Source organism: Adelges cooleyi, unplaced genomic scaffold (genome assembly GCF_023614345.1).
Source record: "Adelges cooleyi isolate 19-005CV unplaced genomic scaffold, UGA_ACOO_1.1 ACOO_flye_CR_arks_rails_tigmint_CR_PRNA_6, whole genome shotgun sequence".
Taxonomy (NCBI): Eukaryota; Metazoa; Arthropoda; class Insecta; order Hemiptera; family Adelgidae; genus Adelges; species Adelges cooleyi.
The window spans coordinates 79,075-92,146 of record NW_026096296.1 but is presented as its reverse complement, the minus strand read 5'-3'; the positions used below and the strand labels follow the sequence as shown (position 1 = coordinate 92,146).

The 13,072-nt window shown below is 35.5% G+C and overlaps 2 protein-coding genes across 2 annotated transcripts; one reads left to right on the top strand and one right to left on the bottom strand.

The window, feature by feature from the left end:
* The first annotated feature begins 4,995 nt into the window (after window positions 1-4,995).
* Window positions 4,996-5,815, top strand: LOC126844042 (uncharacterized). The gene has a single exon (XM_050581893.1). The coding sequence runs from the start codon at window positions 5,018-5,020 to the stop codon at window positions 5,765-5,767; it is 750 nt and encodes a 249-aa protein (XP_050437850.1). The 5' UTR covers window positions 4,996-5,017; the 3' UTR covers window positions 5,768-5,815.
* Window positions 5,816-6,406: 591 nt separating this feature from the next.
* LOC126844041 (uncharacterized) lies at window positions 6,407-8,153 on the bottom strand. Its single transcript, XM_050581892.1, has 9 exons — window positions 7,939-8,153; window positions 7,826-7,855; window positions 7,715-7,744; window positions 7,282-7,338; window positions 7,119-7,148; window positions 6,985-7,017; window positions 6,692-6,718; window positions 6,471-6,538; window positions 6,407-6,421 (listed from the first exon to the last, which is right to left on the bottom strand). Exons 1-9 carry the CDS (start codon window positions 7,997-7,999, stop codon window positions 6,407-6,409), a joined length of 351 nt encoding a protein of 116 aa, XP_050437849.1. The 5' UTR covers window positions 8,000-8,153.
* Window positions 8,154-13,072: the final 4,919 nt, after the last annotated feature.

The following is a 13,072-nucleotide window of genomic DNA, read 5'->3' as shown; positions in this document are numbered from 1 at the left end:
TCCGTCACTTTATTATCGCCGAAAGGTCGGGTATAAAAGGCTGAGTGACCGATGGTCAATTATCCAGTCGTTTACTTGCCTTGTAGCAAGACCCACCCGCGGCAGACTTGCGCTTGGCAGTAAACTGACTTCTCCCTTGTTTCCCGGGAGCTCGTCGTGCGGTTGGTGCGTCGGCCAGTGGTGTAATAGTCGGAGTGATTCTGGCATTATATCGGTCGTCGCACACGTCGCATCCTATGGGGTAATAGTCAGAGTCATTCCGGCATTACACCGGTTGTCCGACCGTCCGACGCAGCTCTCCCCGTCCCGTCAGTACGACCGACGTCGCGTTTATTTGTCGTTATTATTTACGTTTTTTTTTTGTGTTTTCTCTTATGTCTTAAAATCAACTTTTATTTACCGTTCATGTTAATAAAACATTTTTTGTCACTAGAGCGTTATTAAAACCTACCTAGTCACTATCACCTACAACCTACAATCCTAAACATTTGGTCCTTCGAACCGGATACAACAGAACAAACCAAGACCTCACCAGAAATCTACCGTCTTCTACATACAGTCCACTCAACTTGCATCGCTTCATATCAAAATGACTATGCCAGAGTCAATCAAATACGTCGACGCCAAGGCTCGAGTAGTGCGAGCATTGGCCACCATCACGAGGTTCACAAAGGCAACGAATGAGTATCTCGCCGAACAAACCAGTACCAGCAAACGGGCAAAGGTAGAAACCATGCTGTTAGAACTGAACAGTCTGCGTGCCCGAGTCGAAAAAGACATTCAAATCATGGAAACTGCAGTGGGATCTAAAACAGCGCCTATCGACGTCACTGATAATTCTTGTAGCACTTCGCTAAGTGATTCATTCGACCAACTCTATTATGATCTTATAGCTATGGCTCACATACATAATATTCCATTGGCTAAACAAGTCGAAATCACGCAAACGTTCAGTAACCAGACCACTCAATCCGGGAATTCGTCGTTGTACCAACTGCCTAAACGCAAGTTTCCCACCTTTTCCGGAAGTCTAAAAGAGTGGCAAGGTTTCGATGATTTGTTTAACTCAATACTGTCTCATTCACCAGAACTTCAAGATGTTGAGAAATTTGAGTTTCTAAAAAACAGCACTAGAAGGAGAAGCTCTTTCCCTTATAGCGCATCTTGCGTTGACCTCAGCCAATTATCAAAGTGCATGGACGATCTTGCGAAGCAGGTACGGGAACAAACGTGATTTAGCACGTATCCATTTAGACGCACTATTGGTGCCTCAAAAGGTTACTTTTACCAATGCCGGCTCAATCAAACACATAATCAACATCATTCAAGAACATACTGCCGCATTAGACAACTTGAATTTTGTCACTCGCCAGTGGGGGCCAATTTTGGTTCACATATTCGAACAACACCTGGATTATGAGTTGCGGTCTCGCTGGGAGTTACGGGTTGGCGAAAATCATGCTCCCACGGTAAACGAATTTGTGGACTTCCTAAAAAATCATATCCGATCGGCAGAAGTCCATCCGTCTGGTTCTACATCAACAAGTAATGCCATGAAACCATCCTTCAAAAACCCCAGTTCAAGAACTAACCATCGTCAATCGACCAGAGTTCTAACTACAACTGTTGCACAGACGCCCAGCACCAAATGTGCATTATGCAAAGCGGTCCATTCAATACGTCAATGCCCAACGTTTCTTAAGGACTCTCCTACTGAACGGTTTCAAGTAACAAAGTCGTTAAATCTCTGCATAAATTGTTTAGGCGCTGGTCACTCGTCAACATCATGTCCCTCAAAAAACACGTGTAAATCCTGTCGGAAACATCATCACTCACTACTTCATTTCCACGAAAAGATGCCATCAAGTGACGATACTGTTCCGCCAACCTCAATGGTAACGACACATCCTCGACCACGATCTGTTCTACTATCAACCTTACTGGTCAATATCTCGTCGATAAACAAGGAAACCTATACTTTCCGAGCACTATTGGACACCGGATCCCAGGTCAGCTTTATAACAAAAAATTGTGCTGATCGCCTGTCACTAACTCAACGCCGCTGTTCGTCTAAGGTAAACACTTTCTCCGGGACGTCAGTAAACGCAGTGTCTGGCATAACATCAATCGAGCTGGTACCAGTGGGTAAAACTGAGCCCGCATCTCGCTCGATGTCTTTGTGGTTAACAAAATTACCGATGCAACACCGCAGTCAAGTCTTTCGTTCACTTCATGGTCTCACATCAGCAACTTGGAATTAGCAGATCCGACGTTTCATCTATCTGGTCCAGTTGACATCTTATTAGGAGCTGATGTCGCACCAACCATACTGACTGGCACCCGCGTCGCAGGGCATCCATCAGAACCAACAGCCTTTGGTACCATATTTGGATGGATTTTGATGGGACCAATATCACAAACATCCAACAAACCGGCTACCTCATTGTTAGTGACCACAACCGAAACACTAGAACAATCGATAACACGGTTTTGGGAGATGGAGGAGGCACCAAAGATCCAACACCTTAGTCCTGACGAAGTTCAGGCGGAAACCATCTTTACATCTTCAATAAAACGCTTAGCCTCTGGACGGTTCAGTGTTGCCATACCATTCAAACATCCGCGTCCATTACTTGGAGATTCTAAAAGTGGAGCGCTTAGAAGATTTCATGCTCTCGAACGGCGTCTGTCTCAAGATCCAAATCTGGGCAGTCAATACGCAGATTTTATGCGAGATTACTTAGAAAGTAAACACATGGAAGTGGTTCCTGCAAGCAATAAAATTACTCCGTATTGCTATTATATACCGCATCATTGTATCCTTCGTCCGGAAAGTCAAACTACAAAACTTCGTGTAGTTTTCGACGCCTCAGCTCGAACTACCACTGGGCAGTCATTGAATTCCAGCGTGTACACAGGGCAGAAGTTACAGCAGGAGATGATCCAAATTTTGATTCGAGCTCGAGTAAATAAATTTGTATTCACTGCAGATGTTAAGCAGATGTATCGACAAATCCAAATCCATCCAAACGACCGAGACTATTTGCGCATTCTTTGGCGCTTTAAATCAGACTCACCAATCCAAGAATATCGCCTGTGTACAGTCACATATGGAACCTCGTGTGCTCCTCACCAAGCCTTGCGTACGATGCAGTACCTGGCGACAATGGAAGAGTCAAACTTTCCAATTGCTGCTAACGTGCTGAAGAACGACATGTTTGTTGACGACATTCTTACCGGCGCCCAGTCAGAAGAAGACACACTTTTCTGTCAACAACAGGTGATTGCTCTGTGTGCTCAAGGGAAATTCCAACTGAGAAAATGGGCTAGTAATCTACCCAGCGTCTTGCAAGCTGTGCCCGCCACTGATTGTTCCATGGATCCCGCGGTATTGTTTGACGACGACGGACAAGCAATACTCAAGATCCTCGGCATGCATTGGAACCCTAAGCAGGACTATTTTTCATACAATTATCATAGTCCGAGCCTTACGACCACAAAACGTTCGGTTCTATCAGATATGGCACGTATCTTCGACCCATTAGGTTTCTTGGCACCTGTTATTTTCCTGGCCAAATATGTAATGCAACTATTATGGACGTCCGGAATTGGATGGGACGATCCCGTTCCCGAGCAAATATTAATGATGTGGAAACGGTATCAACAAGAGCTTAAGTGCATACAGACATTGACTATCCCTCGTCGGATCACGTCGGATGGACATTCATCGTATGAGTTACATACTTTTTCCGATAGCTCCGAAAAGGGATATGCCGCTGCAGTTTATCTACGGTGTAACAATGGTTCCATGGTCCAATGCTACCTCATCACAGCAAAATCGAAGGTAGCCCCCCTTAAACGCGTCACCATTCCACGTTTGGAACTCTGCGGCGCCCTACTCGCCGCAAGACTGTTGCGCTCAGTACATGACATTCTCGTCTCCATCATCCACATCACTGCAATGCATGCGTGGACCGATTCAACCACAGCTCTAGCATGGATAAAATCGTCACCTCATCGATGGACAACGTTCGTTGCCAATAGAACAAGCCAACTACAGGAACTCACACCACCATCCATTTGGCGTTATGTTCCCACGAGTGACAACCCTGCCGACTGTGCCTCAAGAGGACTCTATCCGTCTGAAGTTCTTCATCACCCACTCTGGTGGACTGGTCCCAGATTTCTCTCTCAGAACCCCAATACATGGCCACCAACAGCTACCCACAATGACAGTGATGCAACAAATTCAGAAGAACGTAAAACTACTCTAGTAATAACTATCAACCAGAATATCTTCGAAGAATTGTTAAACAAGTTCTCATCACTCTCTACAATCATACATATTGTCGCGTACTGTTCAAGAGTCTTCAACAAATCCAACCCAAGCACCATACAGCTGTCTCCTTGTGAACAAGTAAAAGCCCTGAACCGGATTATTCAAGCAGTGCAAAGGCAATCATTTCCGGATGACTTCGCACAACTAAGTAGTCACTCCGGTACTGGCACTAGTAACCTACGAAAGCTCAGTCCATTCCTAGATGAACAAGGAATCATCCGTGTGGGTGGACGACTAAGGCATGCAACCATTCCATATGAACAGAAGCATCCAATCCTTCTGCCACGCTCCCACCGACTAACGAACCTGCTTATTGACGATTTTCATCAACGGCATAAACATCCCGGTGCCACAACGCTGCAAACAATTATTTCACAGCAATATTGGATAATATCTAGTCGCCAAATTATTAGATCAAGATTAAGGCGCTGTATTGCGTGTTACAAAACACGCCCACGCAATTCACAACCCGTCATGGGTGACATGCCTAAGTATCGGTTGCAACAGATAAAACCATTTATGGCCACAGGCGTGGATTACGCCGGTCCAATAGTATTAAGATCTTCAACCACGCGGCGAACCGTGCCCAGTCAAGCCTACATCTGCCTCTTTGTATGTATGGCAACCAAGGCATTACACCTGGAAGTTGCCTCTGACTTATCAACGGAAACTTTTCTGATGGCTCTGTGTCGATTCATCTCCAGACGCGGACCAATTAAAGAAATGCACAGTGATTGCGGAACCAATTTCACAGGAGCGGCTAAATTACTCCAGCCTGTCGATCAATTCACCCGTTCCAAGGAGTATCAACACCAGTGTCAAGCTTACTTAACAGCTCGGAACATCCGTTGGCATTTCAACCCCCCGTCCGCTCCTCATTTCGGAGGATTATGGGAAGCTGGGGTCAAGTCCGTAAAAACGCTACTTTACCGAACTCTTGGGCTTCAACGACTGACATATGAAGAACTGAACACATTGCTGAGTCGTATCGAAGCTACATTAAACTCTCGTCCGTTGGGTGCCTTGAGTTCAGATCCATCAGACTTTGAGGCCCTCACTCCGAGTCATTTTCTCACCCTCATGACTAGTACCGCAAATGTTGAACCCAACCTGGATAATATTCCTTTATCTCATTTTCAGAGGTGGAGACTGATCAAGGACCTCCACACCCATTTCTGGAAAAGATGGCAAAATGAATACCTACAAACTCTCCAACAGCGTACCAAATGGACAAACCATAGTGACAACTTGACACCCAATATGTTAGTCCTAGTTCGAGAGCCCACATCTCCACTGCTCTGGAAACTCGGACGGATTCTCTCGTTGTCTCCCGGTCAGGATGGGATTGCTCGAGTTGCTACTGTTCAAACCACCACCGGAATCATTAAGAGACCAATTGTGAAGCTTTGTCCACTTCCAGTCTGTTAAATGCTGGACGCATTCAAGGCGGGCAGGATGTCTACGCCACCCGTTTCTTTTCCATTATTACTATTATTCTTATCTAATATAAAATTGTATCCCCGACGTTTCGGCGATAATAAAGCGGCGGTTTCCGTCACCGAACACGAGTCCTACCTGACAAAGTTCGGTACAGAACACGAGTCCGTCACTTTATTATCGCCGAAAGGTCGGGTATAAAAGGCTGAGTGACCGATGGTCAATTATCCAGTCGTTTACTTGCCTTGTAGCAAGACCCACCCGCGGCAGACTTGCGCTTGGCAGTAAACTGACTTCTCCCTTGTTTCCCGGGAGCTCGTCGTGCGGTTGGTGCGTCGGCCAGTGGTGTAATAGTCGGAGTGATTCTGGCATTATATCGGTCGTCGCACACGTCGCATCCTATGGGGTAATAGTCAGAGTCATTCCGGCATTACACCGGTTGTCCGACCGTCCGACGCAGCTCTCCCCGTCCCGTCAGTACGACCGACGTCGCGTTTATTTGTCGTTATTATTTACGTTTTTTTTTTGTGTTTTCTCTTATGTCTTAAAATCAACTTTTATTTACCGTTCATGTTAATAAAACATTTTTTGTCACTAGAGCGTTATTAAAACCTACCTAGTCACTATCACCTACAACCTACAATCCTAAACATATACATTTTTTGAATTTGGTAAAAAAAAAAATATGCTTTACTTTATATTTACCTGTAACTTGGGATATTGCTTGTTGCACTGCCTCCTGATCGGCTATGGCAATATGTTCTGAAATACAAAAAATTACTATTTAGGATATTTTCTTATGACAAAAATTATAATATATTAGATTAGTAAAAACAAAGTTCCCGTGTTAATGAAATAAAAAAAAAATCACAATGTACTTAAACAAATAACGTATAATACATGCAGCTAAATTACCTGGTAAGTTGCTCAAAAATGAGTCATCTGAAATTAAACAAACTATATGTTACCAAACTATGGGGATAATTAATTATATGAAAAGATGTCAAACATTTTTTTGTATATATTTTTAATTCGTAAATTCACAACAATAAGTAAATTTGAAGAGCTAGAGATCTAAAATCTAAGTAAGTTTTGGAGAGATTACCATCATTAGATTGTGTGAGCCATAAGAAAAACAAAAAAAGCCGTAATTATATCGTTATATAAGGATCTATGTAAAGTATTAGTAGTAAATAACAATTGGTTACCATGTTCAATTGAAAACCAGTAATTAGCTTTGTCTGAAATTAAAACGAAAATATGTTATGCCCAAATAAGTTATTAATTATTATCAAGCAGCTATGTGGAAATACGTCCAATAAGTGACAAAAAATTGTATTACCCGGTATAGCTAACATCACATTAAGTGTCTCTGAAATAGGAATAATAAAAATTGATAAGTTAATGATGTTCAATTTTTCTAAAACACTATCATTTTATCACATTTTTCTAGTAGCAATCTATGTTTTAATTTTTTTTTTTTTTTGTTACATAATAATGATTACCGAACGTTTTATCTCCATCAATAATATTTGAAATTGCAGTCTTCAATATAGCAGGATCTATAAGCAAATAGTATTAGAGCTATATACACAATTTCAAATGAAATCAAAATAATATATAGAATTATACATACAAACATTCAGAATAAGAATATACTTAGCTTTAAGGTAACTATTTAACTTTCCTCTACTCAACCGTTTATTTGAAATAGTAATTTTGTAAAGCCCCAAAAATGTTCAATGTAAATTTTAGGAATTTTACTCTTTTAAGTATAAATATAATTGGTTCGATTTTCTTTTTCATTTTAGTATTTATACAGTATTATTTGGTATACTGGTAGTATATACCCCTTTAACTCATATTCTGAACTGATATAAAAAAAACTATAGCTTGTTGTTAATTTATATATCATCTGAAAATAATAATATATCTTACCTCTATCAAAAACCTCTTTGATGTATTTGTCTGTAATGAATTATTTCAAACTTATGTATAAATATGATAAAATAAAAAAAATGTCCTACCGTATGAAAATTTAATACTGACTTGTAGTGTGAACCGAATTTGCATAGTCCGCTATGAGAAATAATTAAATATTGAATTTTCTATTTAGTTTTTTAACTACCTTAAAAAGGTATGTGGAAAAATTAAATAATTACCTGTCATAATTGGCGCAACGTTTACAAATGCTAGCGTTATTAAAATGCAGAGAAGCTTCATAGTGCCGGATAATATTATTGAAACAATTCAAATAATATTACTTATAAGAAAATATGAATTCTAAAAACTTGTTTTACTTTTCAATGTTAGAGTGATTTTTCTTGCAACTAGTCGTAAGGTCGGTGTGTCGACGTGTAAACCAAATGAGTGAAATAAAAATATATTTTATAGTATGCACAGCGCTATAATAATTTATAAAAATCGTAATTGACATTTATTGTTTTCTTAATAAAACGTAAAAAAAAAATAACGTATACAGAGTGATTTTATATTGTGGATAATTCCACATATCACTGTGTTTAATCAATAGTTTAATATTTTTTTTTAATAGTGTATTCATATAATGTAATCTGAATTTTCCACAAGTGTTATTATCTCACTTTCCTTAAAATTAGGTTTTTTGATAGCAACTTGGACCAGTAAAAATTGTTAGTATTTTATTCTCAAATATAAAAGTGAATAAAATGTATGCGTTACCATTTAAGTTTTAAAAGTGGATCTGAAAATAATCAGTTTGGAAAGAGTTAGGAACATTATCATTATAAGGAAATTGTGGTCACATTATTTGAAAACACTATGAAAGAATAATTCAATTATTAAGTAAACCCAGTGAGATTTTGTATGGCCCATAATAAAAAAACGACCCTGTACATATGTGTTACATTTTTTTATTTATTGCTTTTAAATTATTCTCGAATCATATTTACTTTAATACAAGTTTGTGTACACAGATGTGTTCATATTTTTTTTTTTATTCACACCATATAATTGTTTTTTCAATAAAATATATGACATTTTTAATAGAATCCCGTGTACAGTTTTTAGATAATACCTACGTGTTACATTTTCATTTGTACACGTTCTATTTTATCACATTTAACAAATATCGTATCGACTATGTGTACTTATGTGAACGTCTGAGACGACACAAGATTATGGTAGTATTTTCACAACGTGTCGAAAACAAAGCTTTTTTAAATAAATATATTGTTGTTTGCTTTTGGCCAAAACTGCTATTCTATATAGTACCTTCCTTGTATAAATTTGAAAATGTTAAAACGTTTAACACTATTTTAATACTAATTCACTTACACAAAAATAATGACAACTAATAATTGTTATCAATGATAAGTCAAACCAATTGTAATAATGAAATACATAGTAACTTAGATCTCCGTGCATAAATTCCAACTTAAATAATAATAATGAGCCAGAGGTTGTCCATATCCAAAAAATAATTTACCCTTGCAAACATTGTACTATAGCACTGTTTTAATTAAAGACTTGGAAGCTTTATGTTATTTGTTTTTGGTCACACTACCATTCTTTGTAGTACATTACCTAAAGATATTTTAAAATTTGAAAATACTTATCATTATTTTAGTACTATTCCACATACACAAATAATAACTACAAATAATTGTTATTATTACTTATGATAAGTCAAAACTATTATGTTTAGCAAAAACATAACCATTTTTATTTCCGTGCAAATTCTCTTTATTTTGTTAAAACTTCTATAATATAACATTTAATAATTTGTTTAAGTTACATTGTTTGTACTTACACCGTACTATGATTTTTATACGTTTCATTATATTGAATATTATTAATTAAATATTTCAAAAAATGAGACTTTTTAGAAAGATAGCATGTTGTCTAATAGTTTGTTTCAATTTTTGTTAAGGATTTTATTGCGTCTGGCAAAGCAGTTAAACTTCAGAGCTAAATTTAATATATTTTCTTTTCAGTTATTGGTTATGGTGGTCGGGTTAGGTTTTGGTGGGTTAGATAAATCTAATGTTTGTTTTTATACATTATCAATAGTTTGATTGAATGTATAATTAAATCGATATAATACCTTGCTATTTTATGTTATATAAGAATTTATAAATTTTTTTTTTATAATTTTTGAAATTATTCATAAATTTTTTTTTAAGATATAAATAAATGTTGTTTAGTATAAGTTGTAAGCAATAATTATATGTGTTACACTTAAGGAATCTAGAAAAAACTTAAGCAACAAATGTGATTATATTTTATTATAAAATAAAATATAGTGTAGAAAAAGCTATTACACTTTTAAGTTACTGCTTTTCAAAGTCATTTTCAACATAACATTATTCGAATTTGCCTTTTATTCTGGACTGTGTGAGCGCTTGTTACAACAGCTTAGAAAATCGTGGATTCTATTAATATTAAATCATAAGCTGACAATATTCTCTAATCAGTTGCACCTCTGTAGGATTGGCAAACACAGATTGGTTATGTGCTACGTTTCAAATGGTATAATGTTTGATTATTCGTAAAGGAAGATATATAACATTTTTCATAAAATACTGTGTACAAGTAAATGCATACATGTTACATAGTCATTTGTACACATTTTTTTAAAACTTTAATAACAGCTATCTTATCGTCTATGTGTACCCATGACAATTTAAAACCTCTGGAATTCCACAACATTTAGTTATTTCATCCACGTGATAAAAAAAGATGTATTGAAAAAAAGATTTACCACAAAAGAAAAAAAAGGAAATATAATTATGTTGTTTGTTTTTGGTCACACAATTATTCTGAATAGTAAATGTCTTAATTATATCTTAAAATTTGATAACATTATTTGAATACTGTTTTTGTGTATGAATTTGGGTGTTCCATACTTCGAAGCAACCCTATTGAACGGCATATTTCGGTAAGGTTGGGGAATTTTGGTAAACCTTCATCTTAAAAATGATAAAAAATTTAATTTTAAAAACTTGTCAATTTAAGCTTAAATCTAGTTTTGTTTTTTGTAATAACACAACTAATACACATGCATAACCGAAATCATAAAAAAATAAAATATTACCCATATAAAAACACCCTATTTTATTTCACCTATTTTGGAATGGAATTTATTAAAATACGTTTAAGAAAGAATAAACGCAGTTTGCTTCAGATCTTTTTTTGAAGATATTGTTATGGATTTTTTTTTATTCTTTAATTTGTACTTATACAATCTCATAAAATTTAGAACAATGAGCTTAATAGTTGTAATATTTGCAAAGAGTAGATTGACAGATAGAACAAGTGTCTAGAAAAATCAACATAGGGTGTTGTGAAAGTTCTATGACTATTTGTATTTTCATAAAAAAACTACATTTGTGTGCTATCCTTTGGAGCGTAAAGTATACAACTATATTTAAGAACGCGACCTATTACATTAAAATTATATGAGCCTTGAAGGTTATTTTATTAGATTTCATAAAATAATAAGATGGTTGAAAAATAGAAAAAGTAGATATTGTATTTCACTTTCAATTGATAAATTAACAATTGAATTTGTAAAAAGTCGACTCTTGGACGAAGAAGCGAGAAAAACAAAACACAGGGATCAAATAGATGAGAAAAACCCAACAAAAGGTTACAGCTTTTGGAACTAAAACCGACAGTCGTTTTCATATTTTATATGTAGGTAAATTTATGAAGAATTTCGGAAGTGAAAAATATACTTAAATAGCAAAAAAAATTTGGAAAATGGGATTGCTTCTTATTTGGAGAAAAACTAAAGCTTTTATGCCCTGAAACTGAAGCTCTTATGAATATCTCATTGTCTCATACTATTTTGATGATGATTATACCTGTTTAATAGTTATAAAACGATCTATATAAAACGATCTATTAGAAAACAAATGTCAAGGGTTAAATTATTTCAGAACATATAAAGTAACGGTATATATATTTTGACTTAAAATTATCCATGCTGAGATGTGACAGTATTAATGAAACAATTCAAATAATAAAACTTATAAAAAAATAGGAATTCTAATATCTTGTTTTACTTTTTGTGTGATTTTTCTGTCGACGTATAAACCAAAGAAGTAAAATTAAAATATATTTTTCAGATGCAGAGCACTATAATAATTTAGAAAAAAAATAGCAACACTTGTGGTTTTTGTTATAAAATAAATAACTTATACAGGGTGATATTTTATCGCTGGTGACTCTAAATGTCACTGTGTTTTATCAATAATTATATATTTTTTTTTGATAGTGTATTCATATATTGTAATCTGAATTTTCCGCAAGTGTTAAAATATATTTTATAGTATGCACAGCGCTACTATAATTTATAAAAAACTTATTGTTTTCTTAATTTAAAAAAAATAACGTTTACAGGGTGATTTTTTATGGTGGGTAACTCTACATTTTACTGTGTTTAATTAATAATTTTATTTAATTTTTTTCATTGTGCATTTATATAATGTAATCTGAATTTTCCACGAGTATTATTTTCTCACTCTCCTTGAAATTAGGTTTTTTGATAGCAACTTGGACCAGTAAAAATTGTTAGTATTTTATTCTCAAATATAAAAGTGAATAAAATGTATGCGTTACCATTTAAGTTTTAAAAGTGGATCTGAAAATAATCAGTTTGGAAAGAGTTAGGAACATTATCATTATAAGGAAATTGTGGTCACATTATTTGAAAACACTATGAAAAATGAATTCAATTATTAATTAAGCCTAATGAGATATTGAGTGGGCAATGATAAAAAAATGACCCTGTACATAACATGTTCATTTTTTTTACTTATTGCTTTTAAATTATTCTCGAAGCTGATATAATTTTATTATAGAATTTTGTATACACAGATGTAATCATATTTTTGTAACTGAAATAGGATATTATTATTCTTTCAAGAAAATGTAATATATTTTTAGTAAAATATCGTGTGCAATTTTCGTATAATACCTACGTGTTACATTTTCATTTGTACACGTTTTCTTTTATCTGAGCGCACGGCAGTGCTCCGGCCAAGCAATTCTATTGTATCTTTGCACGAACCAATTCACCCAGTTTTTCTAACCCACATAAAACTCTGGTTTTTCTAAGATAAGCTATTGAAATTTTGAACATAGATTAAACTCATGTAGCTTAGGGCACGGTAAAAATATGAGCCCTTAATAGTCAGCCCTTTCAAAATAGGAGGATTTCAAATTTAGTATTTTTGTTACTGACTCACTCACTCATCATCAAAATTATAAGACACTTACCGTATAGGTAGAAACTTTTCTTTGAGTTTGTGT

Excerpts from the sequence above, each read along its gene's own strand:
- LOC126844042 (XM_050581893.1), top strand. The coding sequence starts at position 5,018 with ATGGCTCTGTGTCGATTCATCTCCAGACGCGGACCAATTAAAGAAATG.
- LOC126844041 (XM_050581892.1), bottom strand. The coding sequence starts at position 7,999 with ATGAAGCTTCTCTGCATTTTAATAACGCTAGCATTTGTAAACGTTGCG. Across the intron at positions 7,018-7,118 it reads TGTGATGTTAGCTATACCGG|ACAAAGCTAATTACTGGTTT; the intron begins GTAATACAATTT and ends TTTTAATTTCAG. Across the intron at positions 6,539-6,691 it reads ATTTTTGAGCAACTTACCAG|AACATATTGCCATAGCCGAT; the intron begins GTAATTTAGCTG and ends TTTGTATTTCAG.